Here is an 18,207-nt window from a genome sequence, read left to right as displayed (position 1 = left end):
TGGAATCGTGGTCCTGAAGACGCTACAACAGAGAGCTGGAATCTCTCCCACTCAGTCCCACTCCACTCAGTATCACAAGTAATCACTGAAAACACTGGTAAGTGCTAACAGCCACAACAAATACATAAACCTAAATATACAAATGTGTGACATAAATAAATAAAAAACCTCTCCATGAGGGGATCCAATGGGGGGCATGGTTGACGGTGATGGTGAGAGACTGAAGATGACTTTTGTCGGCTAAAACATTAGTCCCAATGCCACCTCGGAGGAGAGTGGAGCAACATTGGTGAAGGCATCTTGGTGACCCAGAGCAGTACGACTGCCCCATTCACTGTCACTGTCCGTTCAAAGCATCATCAACTGTCTGTCTCTCTGTTCTTTGCAGCCAAACCCTTGAAGGGCTTCCCCAGGAAAGTCAATTATGAGGCAGGGCTAGAGAGTGGCTGGAGAGGCTACTACATATGGAGGGTGGTGTTAAAAATCTGTATCCCAGCCAGACATGTCATCTGGAGGAGGGTCATCGTTGTCCTCTGGGAAACTGTCAAAGTTGCTTGTGTCAGTTGACGACGAGACCTGATAGAGAAGAGGAGGGGCTGGATTAATTGCATGTAACGGTTTAATAAAGGAAGTCATGCTAACATTGGCATGCTCTTCAGATGTGTCGGTTTCACTTTAAAATTATGCATCTTTTTACTTACTTCAGGGATGATAGGAGGAGTCAGGGTTCCTTTCCTCAACCCTTCCCAGTTAAAGCCTTCAAACCATCTGAGATTCAAAGATAATTTTTTTTAGATTAAAAAACAGAGTTATCTTTGCTGTTGTTTTTTTCAGTCTAAAGTATAATCATGGCCATTAGCCAGGCAGGGTAAAGTACTTAATTTACTTACTTGTGCTTTTGGATATCTTTGACTCCATTTTTCAAGTTTCCAAGTCTTTCCGAAGGATTGTCCCTGCATAGTTTCTTTATCAAATTGGCAGAATTTTTGGTGATCTTCTTTGGAAATTCAATCATGTCGATTCCTCTCAGAATGATATTGTATGTCTTCATTGGATCTGGCCCTGAGAATGGTGGGCTGAAAAAGAAGCAGGAGCATTAATTTAAAACACATATGTGGTACTTTAACCCTACATCTACATGTGTGTGGTGTTACAGGTATGGGAGACTGAGCAGGCATTCCTTCTGATCCCAGTCACTTATTCTATTGGATATACAATAAAAGAACCTACAGCAAAATCCACAAACTTCCTCCCTTACCTTCCAGTCAGGAGTTCGTACATGAGGATTCCCAACGACCAGTAGTCAGCAGAGATGTCGTGCCCCTTGTTCAGGATGATCTCAGGTGCCACGTACTCAGGGGTCCCGCAGAAAGTCCATGTCTTCTTCCCAAACCCAATCTTCTTGGCAAAGCCAAAGTCCACCTGTGAAAAGACAGGAGCGCCAATGAGATCTGTTGACTGAACACCCTTTCCAGCAGGTGCTGTGGGTCTTGAGCCATATTATTATACTGCAGGTGTGAAGGTGTCCTCAGGTCTCTGTCTACTCACCAGCTTGGCATAGCCTCTGTGATCCAGGATGAGGTTCTCTGGTTTGAGATCTCTGTAGATGATCCCTTTGGAATGCAGGTAAGCAAAGGCCTCCACCACACAGGCTGTGTAGAACCGCGTGGTCGAGTCTTCAAATGAACCTCTGCAATGTTGAAGACAATAGTCATACAAGTTAGAATGATGAAGGTAGGGGAAAGCAAGGCAACATGGTGTCATTTGAAAGTTAATTGGTTAAGAGATGCATTTCCCATACCTGTCCCTAAGTATGGTCCAGAGCTCTCCTCCAAGGCAAGCCTCCATCAGCATGTAGAGATACTTGGCATCTTTGAATGTCCTATATAGCCTGAATAACACAAAGAACATGTCAACTGTAAATTGCGTCCTTTTCTTGACGGAAAATGAAGTAGTCTATTGGTAGAGATATCAGTAAAGACACCTGGCTGAGATATCTCTACATCTAGCTAGTATCTAACATCTCTACATCTACAGTGCCTTCCAAAAGTATTCATAACTTCAGAAAGTATTCATACCCCTTGACTTATTCCACATTTGTTGTGTTACAGCCTGAATAAAAAATAAAAAAATAGTTTTATCTCACCCATCTACACACAAGACCCCATAATGACAAAGTGAAAACATGTCTTTAGAAATTTTAGCAAATTTATTGAAAATGAAATACATTGTCTCATTTACATAAGTATTCAAACCCCTGAGTCAATACATGTTAGAATCACCTTAGGCAGAGATTACAGCTGTAATTATTTCTGGGTAAGTCTCTAAGAGCTGTGCACCCCTGGAGTGTACAATATTTACACATTATTCTATTTAACATTCACATCGACGGGGATGTAGTGGAGTGGGTCGAGAGCTTCAAGTTCCCTTGGTGTCCACATCACTAAGGACCTATCATGGTCCAAACACACCAACACATGAGGCTGAAAAGATTTGGCATGGGCTCTCAGATCATCTTGAATGGCTGCATCACCGCTTGGTATGGCAACTACAGAGGCGCTACATAGGGTAGTGCGTACGGCCCAGTGCATCACTGGTGCCAAGCTCCCTGCCGCCAAGTTCCCTGCCATCCAGGACCTCTATATCAGGTGGTGTCAGAGAAAGGTCCTACAAATTGTCAAAGACTCCAGCCACCCAAGTCATAGACTGTTCTCTCTGCTACTGCACGGCGAGCGTTACCAGAGCGCCAAGTCTGGGACCAAAAGGCTCCTGAACAGTTCTATCCCCAAGCCATAAGACTGCTGAAGAAAGTTAATCAGATAGTTACCCAGACAAGTTGCATTGATGCTATTTTTTGCACTGGCTCTATGCACACTCACTGGACTCTACCTACACACTCACACATACTACACTGACACTCCAACACACACACACACACACACACATACACACATACACACACACACACTTTATTATCTATCCCGATTGCCTAGTCACTTTTACCCCTACAGTACCTACATGTACATGCAGTTGAAGTCGGAAGTTTACGTACACCTTAGCCAAATACATTTAAACTCAGTTCTTCACAATTCCTGACATTTAATCCTAGTAAAGATTCCCTGTCTTAGGTCAGTTAGGATCACCACTTTATTTTAAGAATGTGAAATGTCAGAATAATAGTAAAGATAATGATTTATTTCAGCTTTTATTTATTTCATCACATACCAGTGGTTCAGAAGTTTACATACCCTCAATTAGTATTTGGTAGCATTGCCTTTAAATTGTTTAACTTGGGTCAAACGTTTCGGGTAGCCTTCCACAAGCTTCCCACTATAAGTTGGGTGAATTTTGGCCCATTCCTCCTATGTAACTGAGTCAGGTTTGTAGGCCTCCTTGCTCGCACACGCTTTTTCAGTCCTGCCCACACATTTTCTATAGGATCGAGGTCAGGGCTTTGTGATGGCCACTCCAATACCTTGACTTTGTTGTCCTTAAGCCATTTTGGCACAACTTTGGAAGTATGCTTGGGGTCATTGTCCATTTGGAAGACCCATATGCGACCAAGCTTTAACTTCCTGACTGATGTCTTGAGATGTTGCTTCAATATATCCACATAATTTTCCTTCCTCATGATGCCATCTATTTTGTGAAGTGCACCAGTCCCTCCTGCAGCAAGCACCCCCACAGCATGATGCTGCCAACCCCGTGCTTCACGGTTGGGATGGTGTTCTTCGGCTTGCAAGTCATCCCCTTTTTCCTCCAAACATGATGATGGTCATTATGGCCAAACAGTTCTATTTTTGTTTCATCAGACCAGAGGACATTTCTCCAAAAAGTATAATCTTTGTCCCCATGTGCAGTTGCAAACCGTAGTCTGGCTTTTTTTATGGCGGTTTTGGAGCAGTGGCTTCTTCCTTGCTGAGCAGCCTTTCAGGTTATGTCAATATATGACTTGTTTTACTGTGGATATAAATACTTTTGTACCTGTTTCCTCAAGCATCTTCACCAAGTCCTTTGCTGTTGTTCTGGGATCGCACCAAAGTACGTTCATCTCTAGGAGACAGAACGCATCTCCTTCCTGAACGGTATGACGGCTGCGTGGTCGCATGGTGTTTATACTTGCATACTATTGTTTGTACAGATGATCGTGGTACCGTCAGGCGTTTGGAAATTGCTCCCAAGGATGAACCAGACTGATGGAGGTCTACAACTATTTTTCTGAGGTCTTGGCTGATTTCATGATGTCAAGCAAAGAGGCACTGAGTTTGAAGGTAGGCCTTGAAATACATCCACAGGTACACCTCCAATTGACTCAAATTATGTCAATTAGCCTATCAGAAGCTTCTAAAGCCATGACATCATTTTCTGGAATTTTCCAAGCTGTTTAAAGGCGCCGTCAACTTAGTGTATGTAAACTTCTGACCCACTTGAATTGGGATACAGTGAATTATAAGTGAAATAATCTGTCTGTAAACAATTGTTGGAAAAATTACTTGTGTCATGCACAAAGTAGATGTCCTAACCGACTTCCAAAACTATAGTTTGTTAACAAGAAATGTGTGGAGTGGTTGAAAAACGAGTTTTAATGACTCCAACCTAAGTGTATGTAAACTTCTGACTTCAACTGTATTACTTCAACTACCTCGTACCCCTGCACATTGACTCGTTACCGGTACTCCTTGTATATAGCCTTGTTATTGTTATTTTATTGTGTTACTATTTCCTTTAGTTTTTCTTATTTGCTAATATTTATATATTTTTCATACTTTTTCACTCTGCATTGTTGGGAAAGGGCTTGTGAGTAAGCATTTCACATTAAAGTCTACACCTGTCAAATTCAGCATGTGACAAATAAAATTTGATTTGATTTGATTTATTTGACCGTGTTTTAGGTTATTGTCCTGCTGAAAGGTGAATTTGTCTGCCAGTATCTGGTGGAAAGCAGACTGAAACAGGTTTTCCTCTAGGATTTTGTATGTGCTTAGCTCTATTCGATTTATTTTTAGCCCCAAAAAAACTCCCTATGTGATATTTCCTTTATTTATTTTTTATTTTGGTAAAAATGTCTAAAAACCTGTTTTTGCTTTGTCATTATGGGTTATTGCATGTAGCTTGATGAGGAAATCAATTTAATCCATTTTAGAATAAAGCTGTAATGTAACAAAATGTGGAGAAAGTCAAGGGGTCTGAATACTTTCCGAATGCACTGTATGTAGCTACCTGACGATGAAGTCTGAGTGGGCCTCCTGCATGATTTGCTTCTCGGAGCGGATGTGCTCCTGTTGCCGAGTGTCCACGATGTGCCTCTTCTTCAGTATCTTCATCGCAAAAGTTTTAATCTCATTGCTTTTTAGCTGCACCTGCAGGACACAGACAATGCAAGATATTGAGCATCTCAAGGTCAACGACCACTAAAAGTGAATTGAACAACATCTTAGTTGTAAACATGTCCTGGCTGTGAAGATCAAGTCTTAGTTGAGCCATTTTTAACACTGTTTCTGGGACCCAGTAATAGCAGATGAGTCATGGGTCTATTCGTGACTCCAGAGGACCTGAAAATAGTTTGACTGGGAGTAGACATTCTTCCCATTGCCTATCTCAGGGAGCACCTACATGTCCGGGGTCATTCAATCCCCGGGCTGTCTAGCAATGGATTGCACTACAGTGAACATGATGACTGGAGGCGCAGTGCCAAAAATAGGACAGGGCAGGGGATTCCTCTTTAGGCCAAGATGCTGGGCTTTTCCTTTGTTGCAACTCTGAGACCCCACTGGTCTGCATTGCTCCATTCTAGCACTCACTTGATCAACCCTCACTTGCTTTTCTCTATCTGTTCGTGTCTATAATGTGTCAGTTGTTTAAGTGTATATTCATTTTTAATGACAAAATTACAATTGTGCATTGCAATATACAGGTAGCTGCCAAAATAAAGGGAACACTTGAGTAAATGAGGGATACAAATTATATTGAAAGCAGGTGCTTCCACACAGATGTGGTTCCTGAGTTAAGCAATTAACATCCCATCATGCTTAGAGTCATGTATAAAAATGCCCAGTTGCCCATTATTTAGGCTACTATGGCTAGAAGAAGAGATCTCAGTGACTTTGAAGAGGGGTTTCAGATCTCAACCCAGTTGAACACTTATAGGAGATTCTGGAGCGGCGCCTGAGACAGGGTTTTCCACCACCATCAACAAAACACCAAATGATGGAATTTATCGTGGAAGAATGGTGTCGCATCCCTCCAATAGAGTTCCAGACACTTATAGAATCTATGCCAAGGCACATTGAAGCTATTCTGGTGGCTCATGGTGGCCCAATGTGTTATGTTGGTGTTTCCTTTATTTCGGCAGTTACCTGTACAATGAGTCAAAAAGGTTTTAATATATTCATTCAAAATATAAATGATGTGTGTGTTTTGTGTGTAATTATAAATCAATCAATGTGTTGGCCTACATTTGGTGTAGTTAACCTCAAGTCTATTAGGCCTATACTACACATTCAAGCAGACTGAAGTTGGAAAGTTTCAGAGAACTCCTATGCTATGTAACACTGTGGGTCACATGGCAGGGTTTCATTACCTCTTCTGCCCTTATAGTGGAAAGTTACTTCAAATAGCCCAAAGACATTCTTGCTACCTGACGTTAGACTGCTCCTTTACAGGAAAAGAAGACCACTGATCCTTCCTATCCTATATCACTCAATTAAGTTCAACTTCTCTTTGCTCTTTATTCCCTGCCAATGGTTTATAATGAAATAGGACATGAGTCTCAAGAACTGTCTGGAAACGTAGAGCTTCAAAAATAAGGTATTCGATGATTCAACAAGGAATGAAATCACTCGACTACAGTAATCGTGTTCACTCTTGAGGACCTCCTAGCAATTTTACCACCATGGAAAAAGTCACATTATCATCCATGAGCAACCTATCCAGTTGATACAGTATGACAAGACATTGGGATTGGGAGTGTAACAGTGTACAAAGAGAGAAAGGGAGAGAGAGAGAAAGACATTATAGACATATAGTGCATACAGACATACAGTACATACTTTATTTAAACATCCTACCAGCTCCACACGTCCGAAGCCTCCGACCCCCAACGTGTCAATTATGTTGAAGTCCTCCAGCTTCAGGTTGCAGAAGAAGGCATTTTCCGCTTCATATCTACATTTTTTGAAGTGGAAAAAGGGAAACTTCTTAGAAGTCTGGATGGAGTAGGAGGTGATAAGTAATGGCAATGGCGGGGAGGGAGACGGGAGACTGTTCTGACGCTCCCTCTCTTTCCGCACTGGGATAGGTAAGATCAACTCACGCATCTTGTCCACACTTTGGTCTTACCAAGTAGTGAAAAACAATCAATTGGATCCCTCTGACAATAGTCAATAATATGGTCAATAGAACAAAAGTATATGCCTTGCCGGACAAAGTTGTTGATCTGTTGCTTCACCAACACGTTCTACACAGCATCTGTAAGAGTTCTTTCTCGAAAGTGGAGTTAAGGCACCATTTCCAGTTCATATTTAGAGGATTTGAATATAGCGTTATCTGGGTGTGGAAGATTGGTGAAGTAGCCAGATCTTCAGATTTAGTCTGCATGTATCGCAGTCCGAATACGCTTCCTCAGAGTCCTCTGGGTGTGTTGAGTTCAGAGTCCAGCAATTACAACCCTCAAGGTAGACATCCTTACTTTGAAGAAGCCACCCAGAGTATTGCAAACAAAGCAAAGAAAATAAACAGGCATACACTTCTGGTAGAGATAACCCTCTAAAAGTTCAATCCAAAAGAGTTAAATCCAACACTGAACCAACTTGTGCTCTGCAGACAGGCAATGAAATTTACAGTACGTAGGAATAGACTAAAGCCTTGAATCCAGACTGCAGGACAACGACTAAGGTGGGTGTCCGTGCCAAAACAAAAAGCCAAGTGTACTCGGCTCCAAGTACCAGTGACTACAAATACTGTTCGGCTGATCCCATTGGTATTAATAGCATGTGGACATTGCTTGAGGTTCACCCAGTTAGCATAGCTGTCACACCCCTGCCATACTGCCAAACTGAGCCTCCATCATCTGCAAGGCCTTACACCTCATTTATAACCTTGAAATGCAGATCACACCTCCATATTAAAGAACCATTATGGACAGGATTTGGTCCCTCACTGAGCTGAAGTGGATAGTGTCATTTTACTTATTTCTTGATCAGTTTGAACCAACTTGGTTGTTAACTACAATCATGAAGGATGGTCTTCAGTTAAGCTAATTGGTGAATGAGTGAATAACCAATTATTCACTCCTATAATAATCCTGTATGGTTGTATGGAAAATCTGACAGATAAGCAGGCCTGAAAATACCCTGTGAACAAGGCTATCAGGTTGTTTCCCTGTAATGGACAGACATCTGAGCTACTGAGTGATCCCCCAGAATCTGTGTTGGGACATGTGACTGAGTGTCTGCTTCATCTGTCCCATATGCTGAGAATTATCGGCCATCTTCAATGTGAGTTTGAGGTGAACAAAACAGGAAGCACCCATGTCATTTTAGTAGTATGAACTCATGGCTCACACTCTTTATCACACATCTTACACCCACTGCATCACACCATGCTGGTGGGACTTGAGTCCCCAAAGACAGGGGGAGAGGGGAGTTGCTACTAGCCACGTCTGAGGCCAAAGTCACGTTACCAAACACACATCAGCTGACCGCTCATTGGACTTAAGTCTGGTGACCCACTATTGAAGCCCTACGTATTATGACAAACAATAGGTTCAGGGTTTATAGGTCTGCTCTCCACTGAGACCGTGTAGACGGGTATAAAGGCTTTTATTTTTATTTTTACAGTTCTAATGTGTCATATTTGTAATTGTTGAGTGTATTTCCTAGTGTTTTTGTTTTGTGTTTCTGTTTCTATAGTAACAGTTTAAACTGACATTTTCAAACTCTCCCTGACCGAGTTTGTAATACCTACATGTTTCAAGCAGACCACCATAGTCCCTGTTCCCAAGAAAGCGAAGGTAACTTGCCAAAATGATTACCGATCCTTAGCACTCACGTCGGTAGCCATGAAGTGCTTTGAAAGGCTGGTCAAGGCTCACATCAACACCATCATCCTGGAAACCATAGACCCACTCCAATTCGCATACCGTCCCAACAGATCCACAGATGATGCAATCTCAATTGCACTCCACACTGCCCTTTCCCACCTGGACAAAAGGAACACCTACAGTTGAAGTCGGAAGTTTACATACACCTTAGCCAAATACATTTAAACTCAGTTTTTCACAATTCCTGACATTTAATCTTAGTAAAAATTCCCTGTCTTAGGTCAGTTAGGATCACCACATTATTTTAAGAATATGAAATGTCAGAATAATAGTAGAGAGAATGATTTATTTCGGCTTTTATTCCCAGTGGGTCAGAAGTTTACATACACTCAATTAGTATTTGGTAGCATTGCCTTTAAATTGTTTAACTTGGGTCAAACGTTTCGGGTAGCCTTCCACAAGCTTCCCACAATAAGTTGGGTGTATTTTGGCCCATTCCTCCTGACAGAGCTGATGTAACTGAGTCAGGTTTATAGGCCTCCTTGCTCGCACACGCTTTTTCAGTTCTGCCCACACATTTTCTATAGGATTGAGGTCAGGGCTTTGTGATGGCCGCTCCAATACCTTGACTTTGTTGTCCTTAACCCATTTTGCCACAACTTTGGAAGTATGCTTGGGGTCATTGTCCATTTGGAAGACCCATTTGCAACCAAGCTTTAACTTCCTGACTGATGTCTTGAGATTTTGCTTCAATATATCCACATAATTTCCCTTCCTCATGATGCCATCTATTTTGTGAAGTGCACCAGTCCCTCCTGCAGCAAAGCACCCCCACAGCATGATGCTGCCACCCCCGTGCTTCACGGTTGGGATGGTGTTCTTCGGCTTGCAAGCCACCCCCTTTTTCCTCCAAACATAACGATGGTCATCGTCTGCAAACTTGATGATTGAGTTGGAGGCGTGCTTGGCCACGTAGTCATGGGTGAACAGGGAGTACAGGAGGGGGCTGAGCACGCACCCTTGTGGGGCCCCAGTGTTGAAGTGGAGATGTTGTTTCCTACCTTCACCACCTGTGGGCGGCCCGTCAGGAAGTCCAGGACCCAGTTGCACAGGGCGGGGTTCAGACCCAGAATTGTCTGTAGACCCTGCCACATACGTCTCGTGTCTGAGCCATTGAATTGTGACTCCACTTTGTCTCTATACTGATGTTTTGCCAGTTTAATTGCCTTGCGGAGTGAGTAGCTACACTGTTTGTATTCTGCCATTTCCCAGTCACCTTGCCATGGTTGAATGCGGTGGTTTGCACTTTCAGATTTGCGTGAATGCTGCCGTCTATCCACGGTTTCTGGTTAGGGTAGGTTTTAATAGTCACAGTGGGCACAACATCACCTATACACTTCCTGATAAACTCCGTCACCGTTTCAGTGTATATGTCTAAATTATTTTCGTAAGCTACCCGGAACATATCCCAGTCCGCGTGATCAAAACAATCTTGAACCGTGGATTCCGATTGGTTAGACCAGCGTTGAATAGTCCTTAGCACGGGTACTTCCTGTTTGAGTTTCGGCCTATAGGAAGGGAGAAGCAAAATGGAGTCGTGGTCAGATTTGCCGAAAGGAGGACGGGGGAGGGCCTTATAACCATCCCGGAAGTTTGAATAGCAATGGTCGAGGATTTTAGCAGCGCGAGTTCAACAGTCGATATGTTGACAGAACTTCAGCAGCCTAGTCCTCAAATTTTCTTTGTTAAAATCCCTGGCTACAATAAATGCAGCCTCAGGATATGTGGTTTCCAGTTTGCATAAGGTCCAGTGAAGTTCTTTGAGGGCCATCGTGGTATCGGCTTGAGTTCAGTTGCCCTGGGGAGAGCAAACAAAGGATATGCTTCGGGAAAGTCTTATTCCTGGTCGTAATGCTGGTGAGTTACCGTCGCTCTGATATCCAATAGTTTTTCGCAGCTGTATGTAATGATGCAAAACACTTTCTGAGCTAATAATGTAAAAAATAATACATAAAGAAACAAAATACTGCAAAGTTTCCTAAGAGCTAGTCGCGAGGCCGCCATCTTCGTCGGCGCCAGGTACTGCCTGTTGTTCCTTTGCTGTTGTTCTGGGATTGATTTGCAGTTTTCGCACCAAAGTACGTTCATCTCTAGGAGACAGAACCCGTCTCCTTCCTGAGCGGTATGACGGCTGCATGGTCCCATGGTGTTTATACTTGGATACTATTGTTTGTACAGATGAATGTGGTACCTTCAGGCATTTGGAAATTGCTCCCAAGGATGAACCAGTGGAGGTCTACAAATTGTTTTCTGAGGTCTTGGCTGATTTCTTTTGATTTTCCCATGATGTCAAGCAAAGAGGCACTGAGTTTGAAGGTAGGCCTTGAAATACCTCCAATTGACTCAAATGATGTCAATTAGCTTATCAGAAGCTTCTAAAGCCATGACATCATTTTCTGGAATTTTCCAAGCTGTTTAAAGTCACAGTCAATTTAGTGTATGTAAACTTCTGACCCACTGGAATTTTGATACAGTGAATTATAAGTGAAATAATCTGTCTGTAAACAATTGTTGGGAAAATTACTTGTGTCATGCACAAAGTAGATGTCCTAACCGACTTGCCAAAACTATAGTTTGTTAACAAGAAATGTGTGGAGTGGTTGAAAAACGAGTTTTAATGACTCCAACCTAAGTGTAAACTTCCGACTTCAACTGTATGTTAGAATGCTGTTCATTGACTACAGCTCAGTGTTCAACACCATAATGCCCACAAAGCTCATCCCTAAGCTAAGGACCCTGGGACTAAACACCTCCCTCTGCAACTGGATCCTGGACATCCTGACGGGCCGCCCCAAGGTGGTAAGGGTAGGCAACAACACATCTGTCATGCTGATCCTCAACACTGGGGCCCCTCAGGGGTGCATGCTTAGTCTCCTCCTGTACTCCCTGTTCACCCACGACAGAGTGGCCAAACACGACTCCAACACCATCATTAAGTTTGCTGACGACACAACAGTGGTAGGCCTTATCACCGACAACGATGAGACAGCCTATAGGGAGAAGGGACAACAACCGGGACAACAACCAGGACAACAACCTCTCCCACAATGTGAGCAAGACAAAGGAGCTGATCATGGACTACAGGAAAAGGCGGGCCGAACAGGCCCCCATTAACATCGACGGGGCTGTAGTGGAGTGGGTCGAGAATTTCAAGTTCCTTGGTGTCCACATCACCAACTAACTATCATGGTCCAAACACACCAAGACAGTCGTGAAGAGGGCACAACAACACCTTTTCCCCCTCAGGAGACTGAAAAGATTTGGCATGGGTCCCCAGATCCTCAAAAAGTTATACAGCTGCACCATCAAGAGCATCCTGACCGGTTGCATCCCTGCCTGGTATGGCAACTGCTCTGCATCTGACCGTAAGGCACAACAGAGGGTTGAGCGTACGCCCCAGATTTGGCATGGGTCCCCAGATCCTCAAAAGGTTATACAGCTGCACCATCAAGAGCATCCTGACCGGTTGCATCCCTGCCTGGTATGGCAACTGCTCTGCATCTGATCGTAAGGCACAACAGAGGGTTGAGCGTACGCCCCAGTACATCACTGAGGCCAAGCTTCCTGCCATCCAGGACCTATATACTAGGCAGAGGAAGGCCCAAAAAATTCTCCAGTCACCCTAGTCATAGACTGTTGTCTTTGCTACCGCACAGCAAGCGTTACCGAAGTGCCAAGTCTAGGACCAAAAGGCTCCTTAACAGCTTCTACCCCCAAGCCATAAGACTGCTGAACAATTAATCAAATGGCCACCCGGAATATTTACCTTTGTTTTTACACTGCTGCTACTCGCTGTTTATTATGTATGCATAGTCACTTTACCCCTACCTACATGTACAAATTACCTCGACTAACCTGTACCCCCGCACATTGACTCGGTACCTGTACCCCCTGTATATAGCCTCGCTATTGTTATTTTATTGTGTTTTATATATATATATTTATTTTTTTTATTTTTTATTTTTTAAATATATTTGTCAATGTTTATATATTTTTTGTCTTCATTATTTTGTGTTATTTTTTAAAACTTTCGTTTATTGAGTAAATATTTATTGAACTGCATTGTTGGTTAAGGGAATTGTAAGTAAGCATTTCACAGTAAGGTCTACACCTGTTGTATTCGGCGCATGTGACAAATAACATTTGATTTGATTTAAGCACAAATCTCCCCCACCCCCTCATTTGTGGCCACCTGACTTGTCGTGGAGTCCATTCCATCAACCAACTCTCTCGAGGCCTTAAGAGGAAAAAGTTTACAGATGGGGTGTCACATGATGTAATTGGTGAGCTGCTGACAGAAGCTATGCTGAGGGATGCCTCCAGTGGCCTCAACGTTGTGGTGATTTTCCACTAGGTCGTTCTTCAGTCCCATTCGTCTGTCCCAGGGTAGCCCATGACTTTGAGAAGCAGTAAGGACGTTTAGGTTAACAGTGACCTTCTCATAAAGCAGGACTGTGAATGTAAAAATCTGATTGAGTTCTAGACACTTAAACCATATGTATTTTGTTTCACAGCCCATATGAGTGGTCCTCTGTAGCTCAGCTGGTAGAGCACGGCGCTTGTAATGCCAAGGTAGTGGGTTCGATCCCCGGGACCACGCATACACACAAAAAAATCAAAAATGTATGCACGCATGACTGTAAGTCGCTTTGGATAAAAGCGTCTGCTAAATGGCATATTATTATTATTATTATATGAGGCATAGTAGCCTACTAGCTTAAATCAAGTGACTTTCTTATGTAAGTGTACAAGACTATACACAACGCCATAGAGCCTACAATGCTTGCCAGGTGCTAGAAAAGACGTGTCTTCAAACCACATTGCACCGTATGGATAATGGATTCTATAGCTACACAATGTCCTGTTATGAGACACACATGTAAAAACTTAGGTTGAAAAAAAAATCCTTCCTATCCAATCAAATTTCTCTAGGATACTGCCCCCGGCCCCTCAAAATACCAGAGCTACTGCTGAAAAGCGTGCTCACGACACAACAGTCACATTCCTCCATTCTGACATGACTACTTTCAATATCTGCACTATTGCTGCCGTGGCAGCTGTCAAAATATCTGCTAAATCCCAACCTGGGGCTGGATGAGGCCGCTCACCTCAGGGGTCAATGCACAACTAAGACCGACCCATAGGGGTTTGACCCCCATCTGTATCACAATACAGCCACCACAGAGGCAGAGATGACCAGAAATGATCCTGATAGAAGTGGGCTGCCAGGTGTTAATGCACAATGCGGTAATTTGACACGATTACGTCCCCTTGACCTGAAGACTTGGCGTTATCCTTGTCGCATTGTGTTTCATTCATTTCGGCTACCTTGCATCTTATATTTTAAGAATGCACGTGTTCACAAATCGCGCATCCTTTGATGTTGTGAACTTCTTATGATCTTAAACTATTTGACTCAAACGATGTACTTGTAATTTTCTATTAAACTAATATTAAAGCTGCACTATGCAGAAATCACTACACCATTCCCTGGTTGCTGAAATTCGAATAGTTCGCCTAATTTCAGTTTACATTTAATTAATTTAGCAGACACTCTTATCCAGAGCGACTTACAGGAGCAATTAGGGTTAAGTGCCTTGCTCAAGGGCACATCAACAGATTTTTCACCTAGTCGGCTCGGGGATTAGAACCTGTGACCTTTCGGTTACTGGCACAACGCTCTTAACCACTAAGATACCTGCCGCCCTGTGACAAAACATGTGACAAAACATGCACGTAGTGTAGAAAATCATTGTACCATCTAAACCACTGTGAAATATATTTTCCTTAACCAATAATATTGTATTTTCAGCTGTTTGAAGCTGGTGTACAAAACTGAAAGTAAATGACGCAAAAACTAAACTTAAGAATGGGAAGCATAGAAATAGCGCATATAGAAGAGATCTACCGCTTCTTAGAATTGCTTTCAATGAGAATGACAGATCTATACATCACATTTCTATGTGAATTTGGTCGGGTCGCCCAAAAAGTTACATATTGCAGCTTTGCCACCATTAAATGAATACTCTACAGCTAATACAGCTCCATATATGTGCAGTTGTGTTGTGATCGTGTAGCCGTAAATGTCATGGCCTTGTATTTGGGATTCTTCTGGTTCCTGATTCCATTCTCAGAGCTAAGCACGAGGTCTAACAGTCAAACATAAATGCTTTCCTACTGCGCTGACCTGCCAACAATCTCATCTTTGTTCCCTGCCAGTCATATGGCAGTAATGGCACCTCGTGATCTGTGGGTGGGCTCGTTTCACGTAACTCATGTCCACAAGAACAGCGGTAACATTCAAGTATGGTTGTCTTTTAGGTTGAACATGGTCAATGTAGGTGTAACTAAAACACAACATCTGGGACAAATAATGCATTGCACATTTTTTGTCTAATTGTTTTTGCAATATACATTCTGTTCATCCGGCAAAATGGGCCAAATACTAACTTTTATGCAAAAGCCTGAGTTACACAAAATATCAGGATTCAGCCCAATGCGAGGCTACATGACTCCACTATATCCATATAAAGTAGCCTATTCCTTATTTGGAACTGAGGTACCTCAGTGCACCATTTACAATATATGGTTTCTTGTCATTGTTCCAAAACATAATCAACCTTGTGAATGCACTGGTACTATTCTTGAGCTGTCAAAGAGACACTGCCTAGGCTAGAACTAAAGGCACAAAAATAAACTCCTCTTACATAAGTGTCTCTCAATATAGTATTTCAGCAGTCAACAGGTCACACACCCTTTTGATTTACCGATAACATTACAGATAACGTCAATGAGTTGATCAGGTATTAGAAATGATACTTTTTGAAGACAATTGTACCGCTCTCTTAAAGAACGTGATTATAAAATAAGAAAACATCATGAAAAGTTTAATTAGGCTCATAGAAATCAAGAGGTAAAATCAAGACAGTAGGAAACATCTCTACAAGTCCTGTGTAGCTCAGTTGGTAGAGCATGGCGTTTGCAACGGCAGGGTTGTGGGTTCATTTCCCACGGGGGACCAGTATGAAAAAAAAATACATAAATGTATGCACTCACTAACTGTAAGTCGCTCTGGATAAGAGCGTCTGCTAAATGACTGAAATGTAAACAAAACAGGGAGACTGAAATGAGTTTAAGAGCTCTCTATCCTTGAGAAGTCAATCACACACACGTGGAAACCGCAAGGTCAGTGCTTCTGGCCTGGCTGCCCTGCACTCTTAAGCCTGTGTCACACGTAGCAATTTGAAATGTATGTTGCAAATGATGTTGTCTCATGCAACTTTGCTGATACACAACGCAATTCAAACAAAATTGAAATTGCATGCAACATCCAATCCTGTCCTACATCACATTTTGGTTTCATAAATTATTTGTTTATCAAACCGATTGGTAATTGCAACAGCATTGATATAGACGAAATGCTGGATGTACAATTTAGCTAGCTAGCCAAAACGTTGCCTATTTGCCTTTTTTTTAAACCAAGCTAGCTAGCTAACGTTAGTTAACCAAGCTAGCGACAGATAAGCTAGCTAGCTGGTGCAGTTCATGTTGGCAATTTCAGTTGAAACTGGACAGCGAAAGGTCTGGATTCACTTATAAAATGCTATTTATTGACTGCCAGACCATGTACATAAACCATGACTAGACATGATGTCTCAAATTTTTTATACATTTCCCATGTCTCTTCTGTCGCAGACACGTGGAGCAACCCAGATGCAACTTTGTTTCAAGCAACATCAATTGCATCCAGATTGCTTCGTGTGACATCGTCTTCAGAAAAAAGGGTTCCAAAAGTTTTTTTTTCGGCAGTCCCCATAGGTTAGCCCTTTTTGGTTCCAGGTATAACCTTTTTGGGGTCCATGTAAAACCCAAAAGGGTTCTACCTGCAACCAAAAAGGGTTCTCCTATGGGGATAGCCGAATAACCCTTTAAGGTTCTAGATGGCACCTAAGAGTGTGTTGCCACATATAGAAGCTGTTTATACCCCCTACCACCGACTGTCCACAGAAAAACAACATGTGTTTAGAGTGACCTAGCTGAAACAGCTGTCCAGGAGCTCTCCCACCCTCTAAGGTTTATAAACATAAGCCCTGTTCCGCCGGGGTGACCCCGGAGAGCCCGGAGAGGGCACAGTAGCCTACAGGCCAGGGACATAGAGCCAGCAGTAGGCTTAGGATCCTGATCTGTGGGCTGACTGATGGGATTGCTGGAGCTGTAGTAGTAGCGAGTGTATTACTCTACATGGAAAATCTGTCAACTCGTGGCTTGACATCAGTTTGTTGACATATTTACTTTTCTACTGTAGATGTCAATGTTATGAAGACAACATAATACATCATTGACAACTACGCTTATTTAACATGGGAAACGCTTGCTACCACGACTGCAAATTGTATATATTTTTTGGAAATTAATCTTAACTCCAGACCCCAAAACGAGGAAATGAATGATTTCCTCTCCTGTTGTTTCCTTCAGATAAGGCTTTATTTTAGAAGTTTTTGTGTGCTCCTCATAAATCAGAAAACCTAAAATAGAGTTTGATTTCCCAGAAACAGCACAAAGCCCATTTTAACAACTAGGCCTACAGGTCTTTTACTAAATAATGAATGTCAGTAGAACCCATGGATACAAATAGAGTCTGGTCTGTTTACTTAGTCATTGCACACACATTATTGTGAGTATGTATATTTCATTGACCCAACCGAACCGTGAATTACGTGTTCTCTATACTCCAGCCCATTCATATGCAAGAGGACTGACGAATGCATGAGAGGCCTGTCTGTCTCTATAGTGAATACATTATGCATCAAGATGCACACAACAGTAACAGTGACGGTTGTTACTCTACCACGACAACAACAGTTGCTAGTGATAGAGGAATCACAAAAGGATCTTGAGGGGTGAGCACAATGATATATTTCCTTAGTTACTAGTCTATGGCCTGTTTCATTGTCAATAAAAATATATCTCAATGTAGGAGTTGCCCATGTGTGACAGGCTTTGACGTCAATGAGGCAGCTCCTGTAATAAGGATCACTAACCATTAGAGGGGGCACTTGCAACATTTTCAAATGACGGTACAAAGGCAATACAGAGAGTGCTTTAGC

General features: G+C 42.5%; 1 protein-coding gene across 4 annotated transcripts in view; it reads right to left on the bottom strand.

Annotated features, from left to right (window-relative positions):
• The window catches only part of LOC121547345 (cGMP-dependent protein kinase 1), a 179,432-nt gene continuing 161,225 nt past the window's right edge, over positions 1 to 18,207 (bottom strand). For 2 of the 4 annotated variants that reach the window (XM_041858562.2, XM_041858559.2), the window contains exons 10-17: positions 7,068 to 7,164; positions 5,221 to 5,360; positions 1,802 to 1,891; positions 1,549 to 1,690; positions 1,259 to 1,422; positions 891 to 1,076; positions 702 to 768; positions 1 to 576 (exon numbers count right to left, since the gene is read on the bottom strand). In XM_041858562.2, coding sequence (XP_041714496.1) covers positions 478 to 576; positions 702 to 768; positions 891 to 1,076; positions 1,259 to 1,422; positions 1,549 to 1,690; positions 1,802 to 1,891; positions 5,221 to 5,360; positions 7,068 to 7,164 — 985 coding nt within the window. In that variant the 3' untranslated portion in view covers positions 1 to 477. Of the gene's footprint in view, positions 577 to 701; positions 769 to 890; positions 1,077 to 1,258; positions 1,423 to 1,548; positions 1,691 to 1,801; positions 1,892 to 5,220; positions 5,361 to 7,049; positions 8,243 to 18,207 lie in introns of those variants that run through there. The other 2 variants (XM_041858561.2, XM_041858560.2) reach the window with 2 other exon arrangements.

This window comes from Coregonus clupeaformis, chromosome 31, assembly GCF_020615455.1.
Source record: "Coregonus clupeaformis isolate EN_2021a chromosome 31, ASM2061545v1, whole genome shotgun sequence".
NCBI lineage: Eukaryota > Metazoa > Chordata > Actinopteri > Salmoniformes > Salmonidae > Coregonus > Coregonus clupeaformis.
Note: the sequence above shows the minus strand (reverse complement) of the source record. Positions and strands in the feature narration are given on the sequence as shown.